This window comes from Carcharhinus amblyrhynchos, chromosome 15, assembly GCF_965287045.1.
Source record: "Carcharhinus amblyrhynchos chromosome 15, sCarAmb.v2.hapA, whole genome shotgun sequence".
Lineage (NCBI taxonomy): Eukaryota > Metazoa > Chordata > Chondrichthyes > Carcharhiniformes > Carcharhinidae > Carcharhinus > Carcharhinus amblyrhynchos.
The window spans coordinates 31171402-31198290 of NC_137338.1; the positions used below are offsets into that span (position 1 = coordinate 31171402).

General features: G+C 40.8%; 1 protein-coding gene and 1 pseudogene across 4 annotated transcripts in view; one reads left to right on the top strand and one right to left on the bottom strand.

Annotated features, from left to right (window-relative positions):
• The window catches only part of ttc3 (tetratricopeptide repeat domain 3), a 98392-nt gene that overhangs the window by 53576 nt on the left and 17927 nt on the right, over positions 1-26889 (bottom strand). For all 4 annotated transcript variants that reach the window (XM_080203733.1, XM_080203731.1, XM_080203732.1 and 1 more), the window contains exons 4-17: positions 24796-24964; positions 23463-23550; positions 22791-22844; positions 21237-21366; positions 16348-16418; positions 15378-15472; positions 14457-14519; positions 12718-12772; positions 10750-10909; positions 9320-9371; positions 7507-7618; positions 5496-5648; positions 2684-2764; positions 647-759 (exon numbers count right to left, since the gene is read on the bottom strand). In XM_080203733.1, the coding sequence (XP_080059859.1) occupies positions 647-759; positions 2684-2764; positions 5496-5648; positions 7507-7618; positions 9320-9371; positions 10750-10909; positions 12718-12772; positions 14457-14519; positions 15378-15472; positions 16348-16418; positions 21237-21366; positions 22791-22844; positions 23463-23550; positions 24796-24964 (1396 nt within the window). The remainder of the gene's footprint in view (positions 1-646; positions 760-2683; positions 2765-5495; positions 5649-7506; positions 7619-9319; positions 9372-10749; positions 10910-12717; positions 12773-14456; positions 14520-15377; positions 15473-16347; positions 16419-21236; positions 21367-22790; positions 22845-23462; positions 23551-24795; positions 24965-26889) is intronic.
• LOC145353546 (U2 spliceosomal RNA) lies at positions 24185-24325 on the top strand (annotated as a pseudogene).

A 26889-nucleotide genomic window follows, 5' to 3' on the forward strand; every position in this document is an offset into this window, starting at 1 on the left:
CCTCATGACCCCTAATTTTCGACCCTTGAAAGAATATAGAGCAATTTCATTAGGCACACCCTTGTAACTTAACCCTTTAAGCTATGATACCACTCTGGTGAATTTGCATTATGGCCCCGAGCCCGAAATGTAGTGCCCAAAACCGAACACACAATCCAGATGAAGTGTAACCAAGGCCCAACTTAAGTATTACTTCCTGACTTTCGTAATGCACATCCTTGGAAATAAAAGGCCACATTTCATTGGTCTTTTTGGTCACTTTTTTGTATCTCTGCATTACATTTTAGTAATTGTGCACAAAGATACCTCAATCACATTGCTCTTCAACAACACCTAGTTTCTCCTCATACCTGAATTTGCCTTTATCTGATCTGAAGTAGATTACCCCCCCACCAATGAAATCAAACCAATGTTCACCCACTTAATTCATGTCCCTTTACAATTTTCTATTCCAATCTACACAATTTACTGTCAACTGCAACTTTGAACATATTAATTCAATGACCATAATTCGGTCATGAATAGTGGAAACCAGTGGTTCCGTACAGATCTCCGAAGAACACCACTTGTTATATTTTGCCAATTCAAGAGAGCTTCCCACTTTGCCACTTTCCACGTTTGCACTTTTATTTTCTTTGACACGAACCTGTTCTGCCGGAAATACACTCTGCCAAGGCCGTAGAATGCCAAACAGTCAAGCCGCTGTTGTGAGAACTGTTCCAAGATTTTATTAAATTGATTTTCCGCTTCATTCAGCTCCTAGTCAGACAAGTTAGGAATTAATGACTCCAGAACAACAAAGTATGCACGGTAAATACCTACCAAGCATAAACTACAAATACCCATAAGGAAGATAATACTTAAGGTTTGCTGTCAACAGTTAACTTACATGCTGGGGCAAGTTCATATGTAGGGATCTGTTTTACTTGGTCCTTAGGTCATGAATTTGCAATTGGGGCTAGAGTATCTTAAAATAGCAATTGATTTGGTTGGCTGGGGATCCACAGTGTAGTTTTTACTTGTTCCTTATTCACTGGATGTGGGCATTGTTGACGGGGCCAACATTTATTACCCATCCTTAATTATACTGGGTGGTTTGTTTTAAAGAAGGCATTTAAGAACCAACTACATTGCTGAGTCACATGTAAGACAGACTGGGTAGTGATAACAGACTTCCTTAGTCAACCAGATTGGTCTTTATCACAGTTGACAATGGCATCATGGTGATCATTGGATTCAAATTTCACCATCTGTCATGGTGGAATGCAAACCCAGGTTGGGAGAACATTACACTGGGTCTCTGGATTGCTAGTCTAGTAACCACACCACTATGCCACTACCCCCCCCATAAGTTAGTTTATTGGAATGGTAAACAAAATGATACATTGTAAGTTCTGCTAATTAAAAACGTGTGTGCACATTTAGCTTAGATTTGAATAAGGATTTCTCATTGTATTGTGTTCTTCAGGATTGTACAATGTATTAGACGTACAGTCCTCCTGAAGGAGGCAGCTTAGAAAGAACGATCAGTATTCTGGTGAGAAAAAACCCACCTAATGCCTTAATTACTAGTGTCACACGGAGAACACTTTTTTCTATCAGTCAGGAAACATTTTAATTTCCTTTTCAAATATATAGTAGGTACACCTCAGTAGGGAAAAATGCAAACCAAATGGTGTTGCTATTATTTGATATTGCTGTGTACGCAACAATATATACTGTTTAAGATTTTGCAAGTGCATGCAATGCATGAAAATCATGTAATGATAAACCACCAAGCAGTCATGCTCGAGGTAGCATGCATGTTTATCTGCTACTGCAAACATAAGTGCCATTTAATGATTTTTTTTCTACAAAGTGAAATGTTCATCTTTACAATTGCTTAGCAAGTTAAACTAAAATTTTCTAAGTGGATTAATTTTTTATTGTAGGGACACCCAAAACCATTTGGCTTCTTCCTGTACAATGGCTTTGTTATATGTTACATTCACTTATGCATGTTGCATCTTTGACTTCATCCAGCATGCTGCAAATTATTCCCTGCAGTTTGTTAAAACATACCATAACATTCTGTACCTGTTTTGGTCTGTTTTTTTAATGGGGGATTGGAAGAAGTGCTCATTATTTTTTCAGATGGTGGTGATCCTAGGTATAGGTAGAAAATGCTTTACGTGCATAGGGTTCCCAGTGTTAAATGCATTATGTTACACAAGGGTCAGCGGGCGTCCTAGGGTATGGAGGCAGAGGCCCCAAATTTTATCCCTGGTTTGGTTAAGCTGATCTGATTAGCCATGGAGAAAATGCAATTCACCTCAATACCGTCTGCATAAGAGGAGAAAACTACCCTGGATTCCTGCTCCTCACTGGCACCCAAAGGTTGAGTGTAAAAAAGAAGCCCTTGAGAGAATATTGGTTGAAAGCACTTGACAAGGAACATTCCCAGAATTCAATAACACACTAACATTCAATGTCAAGATTCAAAAGGGAAAAACTTGCACTGATGGCAAATGACGGGAATTATACGTCAGCGCAACCATCAGGAGGAGGTAAAGATTACCGAATATCACCAATGAGTCCACTGATTAGGTCATGATAATTTACTTCATACAAAATACATTCCAAACATACTCACATATTAATAACTGACAACTCACAGAAAAACTTAGAAAATGATGGGTCCTACCTCAGGTAGTCCAATGCCAAGGAGGGCACAGGCATGACCATAAGTAATTATCACATAATCATTAGTGGACAAAGATGCTTCCTAGAAAAGGCAAAAATGATTAACATTTAGATATGCAGTAACTATTCACCACCTTGGCATAAGTAACTGATTAGAATCCAGGGATTTGCCCTTTACTTAAAACAGGACATTCTTGGAAATTATAGGCTGGATTTTACACTCAGCATATTGTCCCATGGACTGAAGTGGGCATAACATCTGCTGCTGCCCAATCCCATTGTCCTGCAGTGATTTAACATCTGTTGGGACATTAACTACTTTTGACCCGATCTGGGGAAGCAGCCCCATCTCCAAGAGCTAACGGCCATCCTGGAGGAATAGCCACTGCACAGACTGCTGAAGCTGGATGCAAGGTAAGAAGGGAGGGGATGTGGGGTAGTGTGCACTGGGGCCAGGCAGCCAGGCTTGGCAAAGGAGTGATTGGGACTCAGTGGAGACAGCGTAAAAGCAGGGTTGTTTCCAGCTTTGAGGGGACTTCTTATCGAAAGAGGAAGTCCATAAAGGAGCTCTTTCCCTGCTTGGACAGCATTACCTATGGGCTTCCAGCCTCCCAGCGGCATCAGCCCATCACCTGTAAAACAGAAGCCGTATTTTAATTGGCCAACCCCTCTTTGCCATTAGTAAAATGATTGTGCTGCAGAGAAAAGGGTCTACGGCATTTTACATGCCCCTGTTCAGCAAACTTGCCTGCTTAGGAAGGTGAAATGCTGCCCACCATTCACTGAAACTGATTTGAGTAAGGTCTCCCCAAAGAAGGTCAAACATGTTGAAAAATGGGAGTTCAGTTATAACTAAGCAGTTATCAGCCCTAAAATCTCCTTAGGTGGTTTGATGTCAACTTTATCTGATTGCTGTAGATTTTTTAAATTTGTAACTAAATTATAAGATTTTGTCAGTAAATTGTCAAGACTTGACACTAAGACTTCAGCTGATAAAATAGTAAAAAAGTTCATTTAAAAGAGAAAATAATAATGATATAGAAGTTCTTTTTTTATTTTATCAGTATCAGGCTTATATTAGCACTGCAATGATGTTACTGTGAAATTCCCCTAGTCGTCACAATCCAGCACCTGTTAGGTACACTGAGGGAAAATTTAGCACGGCCAATAAACCTAACCAGCATGTCCTTCAGACTGTGGGAGGAAACCAGAGCCATCCAGAGGAAACCCATGCAGATATATCTCTAGTGGGGGAGCAGTGGGGGGGGCAATTGCTCACTGGTGGGTTGGGGTGGGGGGGGGGGAACAGATGGATCTTTGGTGGGGTGGGTGGAGAAAGGGGGGGGGGGTTCATTGCCACTCTGCGGGCGATTGGTGGAGGGGTAAGGAGGCAGTAGTTCGTGATCGTTCTAGGTAGCAGGGGAGAGGGTGGATAAGGAGGACAGTGATGTCTGTGGGGGCCATCACTCCTGCTTTTCGCTCCCAGGCCATTTTCTGTGGCTCGGGAGCGATCTGACACGGATGCACTTTTTCAAATCTTTTCTAACTGCGCGTTTGCAGTTCAGAGCTCCAATCGTTTTGGGCACACTGAGCCCCACCCAGAGCTCGATTCAGACCCGTGATTTTTCAGGCTGAGTGCCAACGGGGGCGCTTGAGAACAGGTTTCTAAGTCGGATCTGAATTACACCCAGAATCAGCACTTAGAATGAAAATGCTAAAATCATAGTTGCTACTGAGTACCGGCTGCTTTGCCAAGTTCAAGATTGTCCTCAAAGTCATGTGTTAATTTCATTAGATGGCTGCTTTAGCTTTGTTAACTCACGTGGGGTAAACTGATAGGCAAGTGGTAGGTTTTAATAAAAACCGCTATTCAGAATGATTTACATAATGCTTCTGTGAAACGACTTGAGATATTTTATTACATTAAAAGATGCTATATAAATGTTGGACAGCACAAAACAGAAAATATGGAAAAACGGAGCAGGTCTGTGGCTCGAGGAAAAGGCATTCCGTTACTTTGGATGAGAACCTCCTTCAGAATCTGTCCTTTAGACACTAGCCATGTGTGTTTTACAGTCATTGTCTCTTTATTTCAAACTTCTGGCATTTGTACTTATCTTATTAACTCTGCAGTTGCTTTCCAGGTAACTAAACAAAAAGGTCTCTCTCACTGGTAGCTGTAGATCGCATTGAAAACCCAACATAACTTGATAATGTGTCACTAGATTAATATCACCAATTTCTGTATATGAAGGCACCAGTCCAGGAATTTATATTGCGGATCCCCATACTCTATGATGAAGTCCAGCAGTATTAAAGAAGGTGGCTCCAAAGTATTTTGTTAAAAAAGGGGAATCTGGGGCTAAGATAAGCTTACCCAGAACAAAGTCAATTACCTACAACTGTCTGAAGAGGGTACTTGACTGGGGGTTCACTGGCGCTGTTCAGCATTTCAATGCTCAAAGACAGACTGCAACTAAACAGTAAATGCACAATGATAAGAACAGTAAGGGGAATATTAAACCATTCATTAATTTAAGTGCTACGAGTGTATCATAATTACCAGCCTCCACTAGCAGCTTTTGTTGGGATCAGTTGGGTGAGGAAATTCATTATATTAGAATTGGTAATATCAAGCTTCCACATGAAATTAAAAGCTGCTAAATGGGAACACTGATTTTCTATATATTTAATATTATTTTGTTCACGACAGAAGTAGAGATGAAAGGGCAGGCCTCGTACTCAAGTTCGTTGTTTAGCATGCAAAAACAAATTCCAAAATTAGATCATGGGCAGAATAATCGTAAACATACCTCAAGCTGTTCTGGATCCACTAGCTTCAGCACTTTTAAAAAAGCATTTTTGGCGTTGTGGGCACGTTTGTCCAGTAAGGCGATATATCCGTCATGAATCAGAGACTTCAATTTGTTCATTATGTTGTCTGGATCATTTATTGGCATCAGAGCCTAACAAAACAAAGTAATCCGAGGTTACCAGTTTTGTTTGCATCTTCAAAAGTTAAAAAGTTTTCCAATTTCTGAATGGCCATGCCTCTCCCTATCCCTGTAATCTCCTTCCCAGTCCTACAGCCCTGAAAGTTATCTGTGCTCATCTAACTATAGTCTTCAGCATCCCCAATTTTAATTTCTCCATTATTCTCCAGGCAGCCTTCAGCTGTCCTTTAGACACTAGCTATGTGTGTTTTTCAGTAATTGTCTCTTTATTTCAAATTTCTGGCATTTGTACTTATCTTGTTAACTTCAGCTGCCTGGAGTCTAAGCTCTCGGGTTCTCTTCCTAAAGCTTTGCTGAGCTATCACTCTTTCTTCCTCCAAGACGCTGCTTAAAACGTAAGGGGGTGATTCTCCCAAAAAATTTCTAAGTGTAGAATATGTGGGAAAACTGGAATAGTTCATGCTGTTTTTTGTCAGTGAGAGTTCACACTAGAATCTCTCTCACTCTGTGCAATGCAGAGGCCACCAGCGTGAATCTCATTAGATTTCAGGGGATGGGGCCTATTCCCGCTGGCGGGGTTGAAATCAGCGGGATTCTGCGCATGCTTAGTGGCCCCCAAAGTGTCAGTCTATCGATTGCCAGCCCGGAACCTCCCGTAGTGCTGCTCCCTCAAACCTCCTCAAGGCCCAGCCGCAGCCCCCCATCCATTCGCAGGCCAGGCCCGAACACCTACTGAGCAGCCCCCCCACCCCCACAGCCCACCCCAATCGCTGACCTCCCTCCAACCCCAACTAGACCCCAATGCAAAGTGAGACTCCCACCCCCACCCCCCAAGCCGCACCTCAATAGATCCCACTCCCTGGCATTGCCCCATGCCGAGAGCAGTGTCAAGGTGCCCTCCGGACATGGGCACTTTGCCCTTTTGGTAGTACTGGGGCACATGCCTAGTGGACACCAATACCAGGCCACCTGACCCCTTATGGGTACTGAATGCACCCCCCTTCACTCCTGCTGGGTCATCTCGCTAGTCCCCCAAAATTGGGGAGCTATGGTAATTCCCACTGGAGTGAAACATTGTGGCGGGGTGAGAGATGCTAGCGGGCCCAGAGAATTCAGTCCTAGGCCTGCTAATAGAATTTAAATGGTATGTAAAATACTATTTAAATGCTAGTCCCACCTCACAGCCAGTTTCCAGGCGTGGGAGGCACAAGCATGGCGCGAACACTCACAGGAATCCTGTGAATCAGCCCATGTGTGATTCTCCCGGCCCACTGTGCCAAAATATTAGTGCAGCGGGATGGGAGAATTGTCCCCTAAATCTTTGACCAAGTTTTGGCTGTGCTCTTTATGCATCGTGTCTAATTTTGTTTTCTAACACTATGTGAAATGCTTTGGAATATTTTATTAAGGCAAAAGACACGCTGTTGATTGTCCCTCAACAAAATTCATCCTTTAGTTCATCAGAAATCAAAGCTGCAATCAACACGTACCAGGTATGTTGGAAACGCAAGGGTCCTGCTGGAGGACGGTGGAGGAGAACGTGCATTATGATTTCCTCGAAAGCAGGTAACACACATCACCCCATTCTTTAACCAAGTGTCAACTCAACCAGTGAAACCTGCTGGACTACACATTTTGAGTGGGCCAATCTGACCATAGGTAAAATCCCAGCAATGCTTCTTAACAGCCTCAATCATCACACAGGCTGGCAAACCTCCCAACACCTTCAGTCACCGGTAAAATTACAGCAGGTGCAAGTAGGTTGGCACTCTTTACAGGCTGTCTCATTTAGATTCTTGGCTTGAACCTAATGTTATAAATATGTAATATACATGTTTAGCCATGCAACAGTTAAATATCTTGTTGTCACCTTTTCAGGGTACTGAGGAAGACGGGTCTTTAATCCATTTCTTTCCTGGTTTCTCTTGGAATCATTTTTATGGCTTTCATATAATGGCTTAGTTGGTAACTTTGACTGTTCCCTGCAGCTCACAAAACAAAAACAAAACATTATAAAAAGTTGCGGCTCCTTTTGTGTTTAAAGGGGCCAATTCTTGTATATTTATATGCAATGGGATAGGCACATGTTAGAAAAGTAAAGTTAAGATAAAAAGCTTAACTCATTCACATAACAAGCGAGCATTTTGGATCTCCACTCAACAGGCAGCCAGGTAAGTGCATAACAAAATGTTGGCCTGTCCTACATCTAATCAATTACGATACACAGTTTAATTTTAAAAAATGATAGGTACTTGCATCAGCAATTCTGCTTGGTAACATTTATTCTTCCTATGAGCAGTTGCAACATATCATTAACAATATTTCAGGAACTGCATTCCAAAATGATCCAGCGATTGAATAAGCAATACCTGCACAGCTCAAGTAATTCAATGGCATTGCCATTGAATCCTCTGCCATCAACTTGCTGAGGGTTGATGTCAACCAGTAACTGAACCGGACCAGCTACAAATATTATGGCTACAAGATTAGGTCACAGGCTGGGATTCTGTGGTGAGCAACTCACCTTCTGACTCCCCAAAGCCATTACCTATCAGGAGTATGATGGAATACTTGAGGAATGCAGTTCCTATTACATCCAAACAGCTAGACACCACCCAAGACAAAGCAGCCCACTTGATCGATCTCTCATCCACCAGCTTAAACCTTCACTCCTCCACTATTAGTGCATAGTGGCAGCAAGGTGTACCATCTCCAAGATGCATTGCAGCACTTCAAGCCTCTTTTGACAGAACTTCCTAAACCTGGAACATCTACCACCTTGAAGAACAAAGGTAGCAGATGCATGGGAACACAAGTTCCCTTCCAATTCATTTGGAACTATATCGCATTTCCTTCACTTTTGTTGGACCAAAAACCTGGAACTCTGCTTGAAAATCAAACAGCACCAAAAGTTTAACTGCAAAAGAAGGACTGCAGTCATTCAAAAGGACGCTCACCACCATCTTCTCAAGGGCAATTAGGAAAGGGCAACAAATGCTAATCTTGCGAGCAATACTTAATCCTATGAAAGAAAAAAACTACTAAAGGCTCAATGCACTTCGAGTTTGGTACTCTGTGGAAGTAAAATTCTGCAGAACTGAACTCTGCTGCTTACTCCATGCATTAGCAAAAATCTCCTGTATTTATACTACCAAAAGTTCCAAAGGCCATAGTCACCACCTGCTAACAACAGTTACCAGTTCTAACAAGCCACTTAACTGTGCAACTGCCACAAGCAGGCAGCTCGTGTACCACTAACATTGTGAAATAAACTTTAACAGTAGCCTGTAGTTAAAATGGTAAAACGGTAAACACAAAACTTAACTGAATCTTTGACATCAAGAGATCTGGATCAGATGAAGCTAAGTTTTAAAGTTTATTTATTAGTGTTACAAGTAGACTTACAATAACACTGCAATGAAGTTACTGTGGAAAAACCCCTAGTTTCCTCACTCTGGCGCCTGTTCGGGTACACTGAGGGAGAATTTAGCATGGCCAACGCACCTAACCAGCACGTCTTTTGAATTGTGGGAGGAAACCCACCCAGACACGAGGAGAATGTGCAAACTCCACACAGACAAAGACCCAAGCCAGGAATTGAACCCGGGTCCCTGGCATTGTAAGGCAACAGTGCTAACTGTGCCACCATGCTGCCCATATCTTTATCATACAAGTAGACTTACTTTTTGGTATTTAGTTCTTCCTTTAATCCCTCAGTCTTTGTTCTTCCACGATCTGAAGAAAAACAAATTTAAACAATAATGAATATAAAAAGATGAAAGTTGGGATTCCCCGATACGTTCGCTGCTGCGAATGGAGATTTGACCATGTGTCAAATTCTCCGCTCTCGCTGGCAGCTGTAGTGCGGCATGTGACACTGGAGATTTCCGGCCAAAAGGTTTAACAATACAAATTAAAATAAGTTCCTTGATTACTGCCTGGTTAGTCACTGACTCAATCTTGGAACTGAATTACAGGAACAAATAAGTATAATTCAGCACTGAGTTCAATATTTCAGAACTACAAAAATAAAAACTACAATGACTTAGTTTACATTAAAATGGTGCAGCAGTAATGATTGAAAATATTTACATTTATTCAGTGCAGCGTGATAAAAGGAGACCAATGTGGCAAGAAGGATGGTGGACAAGTAGGAAACTGAATTCATATTACTATCAATGCATATTGTTCAAAGAAATATTCTTGAAATTGCACAGCACACTGATAAAACATGTAGCACCATAGAAATATGACTGTTTCATGGTCTATCATGAGGAGCTTCTGATTTCAAATGGGTTGTCTCTGTCACAAAGTTTCAACTGCGGGGAGACACAGGCAAAAGCTTAGAAAGCAGATGCAGAAGAATGCTAGGTATAGGCACAAGCAAGGTGGTCCCAGTGCAGAAAGAGAAAAAAAATCAGGGTATTGCTCTAACAACTTTCTTTTCACAACAATTTATTTTCCTTTTGAACATGAATGAAGGGCAAAATATACTAAAAATCTGAGTAGGGGCAGTAGAGAATATCAGAGCTCTGATGAACGGTCATCCTGACTTGAAACGTTGGCTGTAATCTCTCTCCACAGATGCTGTCAGTCCTGCTGAGTTTCTTCAGCATTTTCTGTTTTTGTTTCAGATTTCAGCATCTTGCCTTTATATCAGTAGAAAATGCAGTTGGTGCACGTCAAGAAATTATGCATAGATCAAATTTGAAGAGTGCAAGCACTAGATAAGATAAAACACTGCCAAAAACAAGCATGATCTTCATTAAACTGCAATACAAATGATAATTGGACTTCAAAATGATAAATAGACCATTTAAATCTGATTGAGATACATAAATTTAATTTTAATCTTCATTTCTTTTGTCAAATTAAATTCTTACATATAAACACACATACCAATTCATTTCCAATAATTGATGGAGGATTATCATTGGATAGACATGCAGTGACTCCAACACCAGTGCTGTGCACCATTCATTAATGCAAACAGTGTGTCTTGCTAAAGTTAAGGAAGAAAATTTAACAATAGACTTTTAAAGGTAGGATTGACCAAATTTGGAACTTTTTGTAAATCTAAAAGGTGTGTATGCATAAATAAAAGTGCTGTTACTTTCATCTCGCTGCTTTTTAAGGAATCTTTCTTTCTGCTGAATTAAATCCCGAATTCCATCTGAAACATCCTTGCACAACTCTTGAGCTTTGGTGTTAGCATCAATAGCTCGTTTGTGTTCTCCCATCAAGAACAAGGCATCACACAGGCGATAATGACCCTGGCAAATTAAAGTTAAGCATCAAAACAAGAAATTGGAGCTACATTCCTTTCACAAGATATCAGGAGTGTGTACAAGTGTGTACAAAATTCATTTACACTTTCAAACACATGGGTACATTAACTTGCCATTTATTCTAACCAAAAAAAAACTAACATGCTATTCCGAATTACTTTGTACACAAATGTATGAAGTAGCGCATGCTCACACACAGAAATACCTAGTCAACAGGCTGTGGCTGATATGTGGCATTTGTACCACACACACACCTGGCTATAATCATCTTCAGTGAGAGACAGGCAACTCGCCTAAGCAAACCCTATTGTTGAATCCCCCATTTGGGATTACCACTGACCACAAACAAAATGCACATTCAAGAAAAAGTTAAGCCATTGGGTACTCTGCAGCAAATAACTTCACCTCTTGATTTTTCGAAGCCTTTCCACTATCCATAAGTCAGGAAAGGGTGTGATGAAATACTCTCCATTTACTTGGCGTACATGACATTCAGGAAGTTTGACAACCATTCTATCCACAGCAACCTATTTGATTGCAGACCACCCCCCACACAAGCTTAAACATTCTTTCATTACTTTCACACCCACGATTGGATTTTGTATCATCTATAAGATGCACTGCAGCAATTTGCCAAGGCTACTTTAATAACACAGGCCGATGAACTCTATCGCCTACAAAAGCAAGGTCAGCACGCTGATGGGAACATCGTCAGCTGCAAGTTCCATTCCATGCCATCGCCACCCTTGCTTTGGAAATATACTGGTGCTGCCTCATCATGCCTGTATCAAAATCCTGGAATTCCCTATTAAATAGCAGTGTGGATGTGTCTACACCTCACGGAGTGCAATAATTCAAAAAGGTAACTCGCTCACCTTCGAATGCAATTCAGGACAGGCAATAAATGTTGGCTTTGTCAATGATGCCCATATTCCATGAATAAGAAAAAAATCTTTTGCTCCGTTATCCAATAATATCTGTGCTGGATCAAGTAAACAAACATCTAACAGACCTTTTGCAGCCAACCAAAGGGAATGGTGTGCAAGACCCTCCAAGTGCTTTAAGAACATCTGCAGAAGGATCACTTATAATTTATTTCCTCAAACAGGCGCTAGCCTCTACAAAAAGGAAATGAAAATATCTACTGGAGGGAGACAGTAAGTGGATACAGGGTTTCCAAATTATTCAAATGGGAGGGTCATGGGTGATCTAGATCAGCTTGACATGGTTACCTACTTCATAAGTTCATTGAAACAAAATCTTGCAGCTGGTCTTGAACAAACATGGACTAACTAGGATTAGTTCATATTCTAATATTGAAAAGAATGAGATATTTGCAATATTAAGATTACCATGACAGAGCTACTGGATACAACAAAATAATCCTGAAAACCATAAAATGTTAACAATCGAACCATGACCAAGTTATGATAAATGCTTGAGATCACATCCCTCCATAATGTTTTTTATTCATAGCATCCTTACGACCTATATCAATTGAATAAGATTTGGGATGCAAATGCCCTCAAAATTTGCATTTTCCAGTATGGGTTGCAGGCTGATTCGAGGTAACAGCGTAAGTGATTAGTTTCGGTAGAAGTTTATCCTCTGTGCGTCATATGTTAAAATGGCAGCGCGGGCTCGTTGGGCCAAAGGGCCTGTTTCCCGTGCTGTGTTGTTCTTTGTTCTTCCTTATATCCAGGAAATTTGAAAACAGCATTATTAAGAGGGATATAATGGTGAAGGTACGACTGCGCATAGGGCAGTGGGGGGAGAGAACAGTAAAAACTAACCTTGGGCCAATGAGGTTTCAAGACTATGGCTCGTTTTCCGTCACCAAGTGCTTTCCTTTAAAGAAAAATAATATTCTCAAATGAACACTGATAAACAGATTGACAACTAAAGTGCAAATCTTTCTGGTGATACTTAGTAAAAATAATGCGACAAATTCAGTTTAAGTTAAAGATACTGGAGGGTTGCTGCTGCCATTTACAACGTGTCTCAACAAACAATCAACACCTTCAGCAAAGGGTTTACAATGTGCTTAGCACAATACGGATGCCTTGTGCACAGATTTCATCATCCAACTATTGCATGTTAAGCAACCTGTTGTGTGGAACAGGTTTAAAATGTGGTCACACCCAACCCAAAACTGGTTTGGTAGCTGTCTGGTTGCCCTAGTGAAACTCTAAAGTCATACCGTCTATTACGATTTAATTTTTGTGCAAGTCAGAACTGACATTACACTAACCATTTGCTCATCACTTATTACAAAAATGTTGACTTGTGCAGGACCCTTTCTCCAGAGTGTCTTACTCAACTCTGGGTTTTAATCTGGAGAAGCAAGTACCCTCAATGAAATCTTTGTATTTTGCAAGAAGTGTGCTGCAAAAAGTGTGCCAGAAATGACTCAAAGAATTGACCAAAATTAAGGTAAAAAGAACCAATTTGGCAATTTTCTATAAAGCCCAAAGGAATGGTCAAGATTTGGTCCTCAGCTATCTCTCCCAAGTACATGTTCAATTAAAAAATTTTTTTTTTGAAATCCCTTTATAATATCTGCCTCCTGAGTACAGCAACTACCGAGTTCAGTTTTCTGCACACCTTCCACCTCTGCTGAAGTGCAATGCACTGGAGTTTAGACTACAGAGCATCATATTTTAGCAACTCATTCTTGGAGAAACTGAGGAAATGGTCAACCTATCACAAAGTTTATCACTGTAGAGATTTTATTTAAAAAGAAATATAGAGGAATGTTGGAATTTACTATATAAGGACAGAAAAAAAACGCCAGCGTCAGCAAATGGTTAAGTGGCCTGATCTGTGTTGCAACATTCTATGAAAACCTCAACCCACTTCCAACTAGGGTTGCTGGATTTCTAAGAGAAACAGGATCCTCAAGTTGAGTTTCTTCTCCATCACCCAAAGGTTGTGAGACACAACAGCATCCCAACTACTGTCCCAGCTCAAATCACCTGAAAGGCATAAACTGGACATGGAATTTAGAGCTTTTTGATCAGAATGCACAAGTGAACGCTGGATGAATATGCTAACCCATCAGGGGAACATGGTCCAACAAATCCACATATAACAAGATTCTAAAGCATGGAATGTGAGAATTTTCCAAGCAACATGCAACAAATTATATAAATTGAAGAGAGCTTGTGGCTGGACTTTCGAAGTGCTTATGTGATACCTTGCAGCTGTGTTTCCTCCATGACAACAATGAACTACAAAGCATTTTAGGACCTCCTGGGGCTGACAGGTGTAATACAAATTCAAGTCTTTTTTTAATAAGGTATAGCAGAGCAAGATATACAAATTTCCATTAAGAGACAAGGTGCGTCTAGTTTAATCACTTTTTCAATCATCTTGCTATATCTTTTTGAAACTTCAATGAAGATCTAAAGTGAGACTTTATGCTTCCCAGACCTAATTGAAATAAATCTTAGGTTTAGAATGATGTTTTTTATTGCAATATCACTTAGCATCTGAAGAAAATACTTAGTTATTATAAATTTTTCAAACTTACGTGTAATTTTCAATTCGTAAAAAGCAAAGAGCTCGGTTTCCATAAAGAAGTTCATTGTCAGGTCTGAAAGAGATTGAAAATTAATATAATCATTATTCCACAACTTACCTTCAGCTAAGAAAACCAGAGCTTCAAAAACCATAAATTTCTACACAGTTTTTACATTAACTTACATTAACTTGGGATCATTTAATTATCATGAGAAAATGGCTTATAAAAATGAAGTAACACTCTTCACCTGTAAAGTGAAAAGGACATTGGAGAAGCTAATGCTGAAAGCATGGGGTACAGTTAGTAATTTGTAATAAAGATTGGCCACAGGAGATCAATTAACAATTAATCCTCGAAATGCTGCACTGCATCAGACTGTAATCATTTTGAAAGTGGAAGCTAAAAACAGAATTAAAATGAACTCATGCTCTATGTTCTTAGGATGAATAGTCAGACTGCTACATATCTTCAAACCGATAGAGTATTTTCTATTGTTATTAAAGCATTTTATTTTGTTCAAACAGTTTAAAGTTTATTTATTGATCACAAGTGGGCTTACATTAACACTGCAATGAAGTTACTGTGAAAATCCCCTTGTCGCCACATTCCAGCGCCTGTTCGGGCACACTGAGGGAGAATTTAGCATGGCCAATGTGCCTAATCAGCACATCTTTCTGAATGCAGGAGGAAACCAGAGCACCTGGAGAAAACCCACGCAGATACAGGGAGAACATTCTAACTCCACAGACAGTGACCCAAGCTGGGAATTGAACCCATGTCCCTGACACTGTGAAGCAGCAGTGCTAACCACTGTGTTACTGTGCCTCTCCAGTTTGAACAGCACAGAGCAAAACGGCTTGCAAAGCAACTAGTGCAAATTTCAGTCTGCACAAGCGAACAAGTGAAGTTCTATGCTCTTGGCTCAAATACCTTAACTCAATCGCCTTGGAGTACCAGTTTACAGCAGCTTCATAGTTTTCATTTCTAAATTCTTCATTGCCTCTATTTCTATGTTCTTCACTTTTCTGAAACGGTGAAAGAAGAATTGAGGCATCAAAATATGTTGCAGACTCTTCACTCACTGTGGTTTTTAATATCAATGAATCAAAGTCTAACGGAGTTAAATGTTTTTCTATAAAAAACATTGCTTAAAAGATTATAGATGTTCCTTCCACATGCAGGTATAAACTCCAGATTTATTGGCTCTGATTTATTTCAAGATGCAATACAAATGCATTATTTAATGTATAAACGGCACCTGAAAAAGTCAGGAATGGGAAATCCAGAAGTGCACCTCAACAAAGGTTTTGATGAATTCCTTCCCACTTCCTCTGCATGCCCAAAGAGCAAGTTCAATAAATGTTGGAAATGCATAATCATTTTGTACTTTATCATATACTCAGTGTGGCTCACTTATGAATGCTAGAAGTTATATATATGCACACCCACAGGGCTCTGTAATTTGCGAACTGAAAGATGTCGAGACATTGCACCCTTTCAACCAAATAAAAGCTTGGGAGAAATGTTTTCTCATGCTTTCCCCACTGCAGTGCCTCTGCCAATTGGAATTCACTTGCCAACCAATCATCACCTTTTCTCATACAGGGTAAATTGTTCCCAATGAAATTTGGTATCCTTGAAGTCTGTCCTGATAAATACAAGACAGAAAACTTCAACAACATGTCTCTTTCTTCAGCAATACAGGAACAAAGGAGGTTAACTCAATGTTAAGAACTGTGAAGAAAAAAAATACGAATCTTCATGGCAACGGTCATTGAAAAGTGAGGTAATATTTTTACCTGAAGAAAATGTTGGAGAATATTTCAGTTGAAAACTTTGTAGTTTGGCATTCTGCAACACAAAACCTTGTAACAGAATTCTTTATCTTTTATCCACATACCTGGTCCTCTCTCTTTGGCATTAAATTAGGAATATTCTCACCACCCAGATACATCTTTACAAAACATGCATCTGCAAGAAGAAAAAAAAATTGAAAGTAAACATTGTTCCTTAACAATTTGCATAAACTTGGGTTTCTCACTGTCCAACTGGGAACAGTGATCTACAGATCTGAAGATGCCAAGTTTGCTTTACAGTCAATGTTATGTAAGCTGATGTTGAAGGTGGCTACAGGGACAGCTATGCCACTACTTTATGACCTTGCTCGGGCAAAGCTTGTAAATCCCACCCAAGGCCAACGGAGAATTCTGTCTGAGAGGCGGTAAAATTCCAGCCCCTGTTTCAGTATCCCCAGATCAAGAGAAGCTCCTACTCACTACCAATACCCTCTACTACGGCACAATTTTGCATGCATGTGACTGCACCCAGCTACAGTGCTTTCCACGTGAAACACATGCTCCACCGCTCACACACAAGTAGCCATTTATATGAAGCACGAGAGCAGGCTTGACATACGTCTGACCATGACCGGCAAGAATCAAAGCTTTCAAGAGAGGATGAGAAAGGAACACAGAAAATTGGAACTAAATTTTAATTTCAAACAGATCCCAAACTAAAATCACAGTTAGCTTACACAAACAAACATTGGAGCAGAAATGATCCACAGCGGTCAACAACCAAGAAACGAATTTCAAATCTCAAGTATGAAAAATACTGTATAGAGATCTGGTAGCTACTGTATTGTAGGGGTTGGGACTAGAAGACAAATTTATGAAAGACAAGAGTTGCCAACGGCTGTTATGAAGCAGACATATGTCGTGTCACCAAGTGAAACAATGATGCACGTTCCTATCAATATTTCTGAGATAAAATTGGAATGGAGGGGAGAAAGTGAGACTGGGGAGGAACAGTACAAGAGGTCAACAGATAAAGATGGGAGAAACAGCAACAAGAGTCAGTGAGCACAGAAGGTGAGTGCAAGGAGTAACAGTTTGAGAAGCCAACAGATAAAAATAGGAGAACAAATGGCAGAGAGTCAGTAAAAGCGGTATGTCAAAGTCACAACACATAAATAAATAAAATGTAAATGCTCGAAAATCTCAGCACGTCTGACAGCATCTGTAGAAAGAGAATAGAGCAAATGTGGAGTAGGTCATCCAGACTAGAAACGTTATCCGTGATTCTCCTATTCCGGCCCGCTAATTTTTTGGCAGGTCGAGCGGGAGAATCGCACCTGCACCGCTTCATGGGATTCGCATGCAATCTCCCACTGATGGATATTTGGTGCAGTCAGGACCACACTGGAAACCAATGGAAACAGCGGGTAAGTAATTTTAGTTACATTTTAATGTTATTCGCATCGATTATGGGGCCCGGGACTGAAGCCTCCGGGCCTGATAGCATCTCCCACCCTGCCAGTATAATTTCGCTTTGGCAGGGTTTACAGTAGCTCCCCAGTTTTGGGGAACCAGTGGCTTGACCCCGCTGGAGTGAAGAGGAGACAATCTGGGCCTCCCAGAGGGTCATGCAGCAAAGGGTGGTACTCCCTGAGCATGGGTATCTTGGCAGTGCTAGACTGTGTCCCTTAGCAGTGCCCAAGCGAAGTGCCCATGCCCAAGGGCAACTTGACACTGCCCATTAGGCAATCAGGCAGTGCCAAGGGAGCAGAGCCTGGGGTGGGGCTTGGGGGGGGGGGGGCGAGGGGTCCTGCAGCCACCGCATTGGGGTCCAGTTGGGACTGAAGGGAGGCCAATGATCAAGGCAGGTTGGCGGGGGGGGGGAAGCAGGGGGGAATCATCACTGCTGAGGGGTGGGGGTGTTCTGGAGACCAGTGTGTTCTTGGTCCGGAGGGTGGTCGGAGTTGGCCAGGGAATGCTTATGGGGGCTGCAGACAGGCCGGGGGAGGGGAAAGGGCAGCACTGCGGGGTCCCAGGCTGGCCAGCAAACCAGAGGCTGACAGCTCGGGCCACTGCGCATGTGTGCAGTTCTGGAACCATCAGGTTCCGGTGTGAAAGGCTCCGCCCATCCAAGCTCTTAATAACAGTCATGATTGCGACCTCTGCATTGTACACAGTGGGAGATTTGAGTCTGAACTCTCACTGAAAAAATAAATCAGTTTTCCTGTGAATTCAGCACTTAGAATGTTTTTGGTAAAATCACCCCTGTTGATATTTTACTCTCCATAGATGCTGTCAGACCTGCTGAGACTTTCCAGCGTTTTCTGGTTTTGTTAAATAAAATGTAATGGGTGGCTAGGGGAAAGGTTATGTTTATTGGGATTTAACTTACAGTCACCCTCCTATGTTAGTCATAACAAAGGATTAAGTTCCTTTTTCGTGAGGATTTGCCTGTTCAAAATCACAGTTGATTGAACTATTTAAGCTGTGAGCAATTAGGAGAAGGTTTTGTTGTGTCAATGAAAGAACAAATTTATTAACCACTTACATCAAGAGAAATAATAAAAGTACAACATCAAATATTTGGCCTTTATGCAGTTATTTGGATGTGTACCCACATGCACAGAGGAATCAGCATTTAGGGGAGCTGGAGTCCAATTTAAAAAAAGTAAACAAATATACGGATAAGTATTCTGTTATTATCCTTAAATATTTTAAAATGCTGTGACTGATTTGGGTTAGCTAGTTTCTTGGATGCAAACAGATGTAGATGCTGCAATTATTATGAGATCTTGGTTCTCTGTAGGTTTCTGGTAGTGTTAGCTTCCCAAAACAGGTGCCACACTTATGCACGAGTGAGAGAGGGAGAGAGGAGCCTTCAGCTCGTTTCCACTGTTGAAGGCCTACTTGACAATGCCTACATCATTTGCAATCTCTCTAGTGGACATGATTTGTCTTGAACAAATCTGTTCTGATTCAACTCGATTAGCCTTCACCTTTCCAAGTGAAATGTTATTTTGTCCCTGATAAAACTTCTGATAAGGGGCGGCACGGTGGTTAGCACTGCTGTCTCACAGCTCCAGGGACCCAGGTTTGATTCCCAGCTTGGGTCACTGAGTGGAGTTTGCACATTCTCCCCTTGTCTGCGTGAATTTCCTCTGGATGCTCCAGTTTCCTCCCACAGTCCAAAGACGTGCAGGTTAGGTGTATTGGCCAGGCTAAATTGCCCCTTGGTGTTCTGGGATGCATAGGTTAGAGGGATTAGTGGGGTAAATACATGGGATTACGTGGATACAGTCTGGGTGGATTGCTGTTGGTGCAGACCCGATGGGCCGAATGGCCTCTCTGCACCATGAGGTTTCTATGAACTTACTCACCATTATTATTACACTGACTGATCTGTAGTTGCCTGATTTATCCTTTTTCGATTTCTTGTGTATTACTACATTGAATAACATTAACAACCCTGAAATCCCCTGGTTCTACTCATGAATTCAGTGAGGTAATCAAGGATGTGTTTCATTTGAAATAGATGACTTACCAACTCTCAGTAATGCTAGCCTTTTTGATGCCTTTCTTCTATTGCCATCTTGTAAATAGCTTCCCCTTTCTCTTTCATCCCATAAATGATTGTTTTTTTTTAAAAAGTGCCCCATCGAAAGCTTACTAATATGATGAAAAGCCATGGAATTAAGCGGAAAGCAATGACATGCTTACAGAATCAGTGCTGTGAAAAAGAAACAGGGTGATTGATGGTGGATGGATACTTTTCAGACAGGGTGATGGTTTGCACTGGTGTCCCCCAAAGGTCAGTTTTGGAACAATTATTCTTCAATATTTATACGAACCTAGACTCGGATGGAAGGAGGAAGATTATAAAGTTAATAGAAGACACAAAACATAACAAATGGTAGTGATCAAGATAGATGTAGGCTTTAAGATGACATGACAGCATAATTAAATGGGCTGAAACATAGAAAATGGAAAGATGTGAAGGCTGCACATTGGAACGATGAATACGGAAAGACCATACAATATAAATAACACAATTCTGAATAGTGTGGACGAGCAGAGAGATCGTGTTCATATACACAAATCTTTAAAGTGTGGTAGAGTAAATGATAAGACAGTTTAAAAGAAAATACATAGATTACTTTGCTTTATTTTCTAAATCATGCTAGAATTTTATAAATCACTAGTTAGGCCTCTGCTACAGTAATGTGCACATTTCTGGGCATCATTCTTCAGGAAATATATACTGTGAATGCCTAGGGGTACAGGCGGAGTTTGACTGGATGTACGAGGAATGACAAATTCAGTTACAGGAAGATTGGAAAAAATAGGATTATTGTGAACAGCTCAATTTCATCATCCATCACTACAAACCTTTCCTACTGTGACTCACATTTATGAAATTCTGATCCTTTCATAACTTCATTGCTGTAAATGCCTATATCCATCCTATATCCTTCTCTACTCCTCTGCATTAGTAATATGCCTCCTCCTGCTCCAACAGAAGCACAGCAACCAGTCTTCATGACCCTACACCCTGTAGATTTCTTTACCTCACGCTCTTCCACTTTGAAACATCCTGCTGTGCTTTCAAAAGCCTCAAACACACCAACATGTGTACAACTCCTGCTTGTGGTCCACTTACCCCCAGCCTGTCATAAAGCCCCTTGGAGCTTTCATTAAACTCGGAGTGACCACATGCACACAACTGCAACTTTCTTCATTAATAATATTAGCATCCTTCTCCAATTTTTTATACTTAAATGTACTTAAAAAGAATAACAAAATAATACACCATATTACAAGAGGGTCATCAGACTGGTGTAAATAGGATAGGATATTTAACTTACAGATGCCACAAACAATGCTCCAGATTTCACCACCTGCCATATTGTCAGGCTGACTTGCAGCTCAAGAGTGAGCATACCAACATCAGTTTGGATATTCTATATTAATGCTGTACAGTTCTGAGACTACTTACACTGAAAACAGGTAATTGCAATAGCTGCCATTCGTGACCGTTTTGTTCCAGAGTTCAGCTCCCCACGCAGGGAGTTAAATTCCCCTGTCTTTTCTATCATGTCAATGGCATCATCAAGGTCACAATTAACCTGCGTAAGGGAAATAAAAAGAACTGTGCAGAAATTACAATTTCCTTTTCAGTCCACCTTCAGCGAGCATGATCCTTCGAGCAAATAAATGCAAAATTAAATATCAAACTGTATTACAAATAAAAGCAGAAATTATTGAAAACACTTGGCAGGTGAGGCAGAATCTGTTAAGAGAAAGAAAGCTAAAGAATGGAAGAATTAGAAGGTGAAATTTCAACTCCACCCACCTCACCCCACATTCCCAAAGGTGGGTTTGGAGGGAGTAGGGGCAGTGCGATCAAGCAGGAAGATAGATTGACGACCCACTGCCTTCCCTCCAATTTACTCCAGGGCAGAAAAATTGAAGGACAGCTTTCATGGCCGGAGATCAAGAGAGACCCTTAAGTGACCATTAAAGGGCCTCAACCTGCTGCTCTAATATTTAACCAACTGCAGGTGTGAGCCCCATTTTATGCAGGTTTTCAATAGCTTTCAAAACTCAGTTTGTGATTTTCGCATGCAGTCAATATACTGGTTAGATTCCTTTCGTACAATTGTTATTTGGTAGCCCACTAGATTCTCTGCTACATTTCTGATTGTGAGCAACATAAAATATACAATATATAAAATATCTGGACATTTTATCGAGCAGTAGCTCTCAAAAGTGTGATTTGCAAGGGTCCTTCAGTTGATGCATGGGCTGGTCCAAAGTGCACGTCACTCAGTGCAACATCTCAGGCAAGGCTATTTGGGAGAATACGGCAGAACGCTCACCCTTGCCACTTCCATGATGTCACACAACTAGTCCAGCTCCCTCACGCTGAGCATGAGTTGTTATAAGCATCAGCCACAGCAATGCCATTTTCTAAGCATGATATAGGTTCCTGCAGCAGATTTGATTTTCAACAGTGAGGCTGAACATGGAACCAGCACAACATGGAACAGAAGCTTTCCAGTCTGGAAACGGATATCACCCCTTTGGTGCATCACCAAAAGCAGTGCCATGCTTCCTACTAATTCTGTTGAGTATTTTTGCAGTGGTAAGCAAAAAAGCACGTGGGATAGGACTGGGTAGGTGATTTTGCTGGGTCTTTCTGCTACCAAAGTTATTTGTGAATAAAAGTTTCAGAAGCACCGTCACTGAGGCAATTGTGTCAGTGCCAATTTGTGTATTAGAAACAAATGAGAAGCAAAAGACAGGAAAAACTCACTGACCCTTTCCTTAGCAAAGAAAAAATACATTGGTTATCCATTAAATTGACATTTCTGACGCCACAACGGCATCTTGAAGACATGTCAAAAATTCATAACCTTCAGTTGATTTATCTTTTACCCACTAGGATTCAGATCAAATAATATTACTATAACTCCATGCAAGTTCTTTGCAACAACTACTTAAGAGTTATAACTGTTTCACAAAGTCAATGTTTCGTTATATTACTTACCCCATTCACTTTATCCCATAAGTCCAGTAAACAGGACAGAAATTTTGTGGAGTGCTGCAAAAGAAAAGTTGAAGCATAACTGAAGCGCTCAATATACCTGCAATTCCCTTTTAAAAAGGGAGAAAGTTGAATTCAGCACATTTCAGTACACATAAATATCTTTGTTTAATTCAAATGAATTGTCAGCCTTGGTTGAATGGTAGTGCCCAGGTCTCTGAATCAACAGGTCATGGGCTCAAGATTTACTCTAGAAACTTGAGCATCTAATTTTTCACCCAGTAGGAGATCAACACCTGGAATAAACTGCCTAGCAGATGGTGGAAGCAAATTCAATCATGGTTTTCAAGATATAATTGAATGGGAAGCTGCAGGAAAAATATTTGTAATGCTACAGTGGAAAGGATGAGGACTGGGATGAGCCAAATTGCTTTTGCAGAAAGCCAAGACTGGCTCAATAGGCTGAATGAACTCCCTCTGTGCTGTACTACCATCCCTTCCCCTCCACGTTGTTCCTTGCTAGACCCTTTTCCACTGAAGCCCCAGAAGCAAATGTTTCTGATTCAACAGCATGGCACAATAAACGATTCTGTTCCTAATTACTGACTCAACTTTAAACATAAGGACAAAACATTTCACCAACTATCAAATGCCCAATTTATAAAATGTACTTACATCATGTTTTCCTATTGCATCAAGCACCATTTCCAGGAGTTCAATAGTTTGAAGCTTTATCACATTAATTTCAAAGACATCGTAATTCCTGGAAAAAAATAAAAACTGAACATTGAAGTTTCTGCAACCCTTACACATTAAGTTATTTTTGCACTTAATGTGAATATTCACCAGTCACTTACTAAAACATTTAACTGAAATTTTAGGACTCATCGCCCTTTCCTAAAAACTCATCGAAGAGATGGTTGTGGAGTACTGTTCCCTTACAGCTATGCCTACATATGTCACATCCTACTTCTCTGAAGAATACCAGCATCAATTTTCCTATTCTCATCAGCATCCCTTATATCTTCCAGTAGTGAACTGAGCAATTAGTGTTAAATTTGGCTCAGCACCCAATAGAAACCCAACGGAGAACTGGTCAAACTCACATCACTTACAACAAGAGTTAAGCATGGGAACTGAAGTTCTGTATTTCCACGCATGTCACAAATTCTTACACCCATGGTAAGAAACTGGTTAACACAATTACAACCCAGTCTGTAGAAAAGATGATGGATGTAAAAGATTCTATGTACTCTTTTAAGATGGCTAGTATACTTCTCCAAGTATCCTAGCTCACACCCATCCCTCAATCACCACCATAAAGATATGACATTACTGTTTGTGGCAGCTTGCTGAGTACAAATTGACAGCTGCATTTACTTATATTAAGCAATGTCATCGCTTCTCTGCCTTTTGGCTAAGATCAAGTGTAGTATCGGCATGCTATGCTTGGTTGAAGTAATTAGATTACATTTCAGCTTCATTTGAAGCAATTTTTAAAGCAGCATCTCGGCCTTTTGGCTAAGATGCAAATGAGATCAAGCCCTGGAGGAGGAGCTATGCCTACTCCAATCAGCTTGGATCATGCAGATCAAGCCCAAGACGAGAGGTGAGACTCCTGTCTTGTCAGCTGGTATCGGGAATGTCTCAACTTATTGAGACTCTGAATTGGACTTGATTTGATTGAATTGGAATAAAAACAAAAAAAAAGCAATGTCAACATAATAAAAGGTAATTTATTGCAACTTTGGACATTTTGAGGATACTTAACGTACTAGATAAATACAAAGTTACTTTACTCCTTTCATTCCCATTTTAAAGCACAGGAATAGTTGTGTTAAACTGCCATCTACTAGCCTGTGCAACATCCACTGCAAACTGCAAGGACAATTTCTACAGGTCCACTCAAAAGCAAGTTTGGAATTCATGTTATCAACCACAATGCTAACTAGGTCATTGTGGGGCAGCAAGGTCAAATAAACTATCCTGCAAAAAAAATCAAACTTACTCTGCATCTATGAACTTGGCTGCAAAGGCCCACTCTAGGTATAGATCAGCCTTTTTTTTCTGAGCAAATAAATATGGCCATAGTATGTATATGGATATCCAATGTTTCCGCTTGCAAAACACTTGATGATTTTTCGCATTGTCAGAATGCCACATTTCAGCTGCTTCCACTGAAAGAGGGGGGAGAAAAAGGAATTATTTAAAAAAAAACAAATGTTATCAAAAAAACATTTTTCCCTGTCATAATACCTCAGAATGCTTGGCACATACCAGAATATAGTCTCATGACCAATAGTAGCTTTCCCTCGTTAATTTAATCTGAGGATGATTAGACCTCAGGCGAGAGACAAGTTTGAGAAGGAGCGACCCTTCACGAATAACCTCAGCCAGTACAGGAACTGAACCCACGCTGTTGGCATTACTCTACATCAGTTGTCCAGACAATTGAGCTTTACCAGAGTATATAGTTTCACAGCCACTGATAAAATTCTAACACATTACCCAAATAAACTTCTGTCACATGGAGGTCTAAGCTGTGAGGTGTGCATATGGCATGCAATTTACTTCTGGGGAGACATTACAGCTCATTCACTCTTGTTCTCAAAAGATTATCCAGACATATAAACTGCTGAGCAGGGAGGCCTTTTGTTGGACATCCCACTAGCCTGAAACTGGGTAATCAAGTATCTTTGGGGATACATCTAGGCAAGAGTGATAATTGTACATAAGGTTTAAATTAATAATAGTAAAAAGCAAGGAATGATATCAAATGGACTGCCTAGATTAGAAGAGGGTTAATTTCAATGTATTGAGAAGTCTATGTAATGGAACCAAAGATTGACAGAAATAACTGTAAGGGAACAATTGGTGATTTTTAAGGAAGAGATATTTCAGGTACAAGCTAGGTACATTCGAACAAAACGAAAGGTAGGGGAACCAAAAATAAGGATTCTTGGATGACTAATGAGTTAAAGGTTATGATGAAACACAAAAAGAGGGTTATGATGCATGTCAAATGAATTCTTCAAGTGAGAACCAGGTTCAACATAATAAAAGAACAAAGAACAGTACAGCACAGAAAACATGCCCTTCGGCCCTCCAAGCCTGCACCATTCATTGGTCCAAGTAGACCATTAGTTTGTATCCCTCCATTCCCAGTCTGCTCATGTGACTATCCAGATAAGTCTTAAACGATCCCAGCATGTCCACCTCCGCCACCCTACTTGGCAGTGCATTCCAGGCCCCCACCACCCCCTGTGTAAAAAACGTCCCTCTGATATCTGAGTTAAACCTCACCTCTCTCACCTTGAGCCTGTGACCTCTCGTGATCATCACCTCTGACCTGGGGAAAAAGCTTCCCACTGTTCACCCTATCTTGGGTTATGAGGAAAGTTTGAACAAATTGGGGCTGTTTTCCCTTGAAAGACGGCGACTGAGGGGGGATCTAATAGAGGTATATAAGATTATGAAGGGTATAGATAGGAAATAGCTTACCTCTGTTTACTCTATGTTAGAGACACACAGTACGGGGGGCCACGGGCTTAAGGTGAGGGGGGGGAAGAGGTATAACACGGATATTAGAGGGAGGTTTTTCACAGAGGGTAGTGGGGATATGGAATGCTCTGCCAAGTAAGGTGGTGGAGGCAGGCATGCTGGAGTTGTTTAAGAGTAACTTAGACAGGCACATGAGCGGGTTGGAGATGGCAGGATATAGGAAATTGTTTTAAATAAGGTTCATTAGCATTGGGACGTCCTTGGTAATGTAAAAGGATATGGTATGATAATAATGTTTTTTCTCTTTTAATGTACAGCTTTAAGTCGGTCCGCCTTGTTGTCCAACGAGGGGCATACACACGATGGGTCGTACTAGGGCTGCTCTTGAATGTTCGAGATTGGCCTAGTGCTTCATGTCGTTAGTGTGTGCTTAAACTGGACCAGGTGCTGGGCAACACGACAGCTCAGTGACTATCACTGTTTGCTGTGCAGACACATGGATTTGGGCCAGTGTCTGTGGGAGTTTGCGCATTCTCCCTGTGCTTGTGTCGGTTTTCTCCAGGTGCTCCGGTTTCCTCCCACACCCCAAAGATGTGCTATT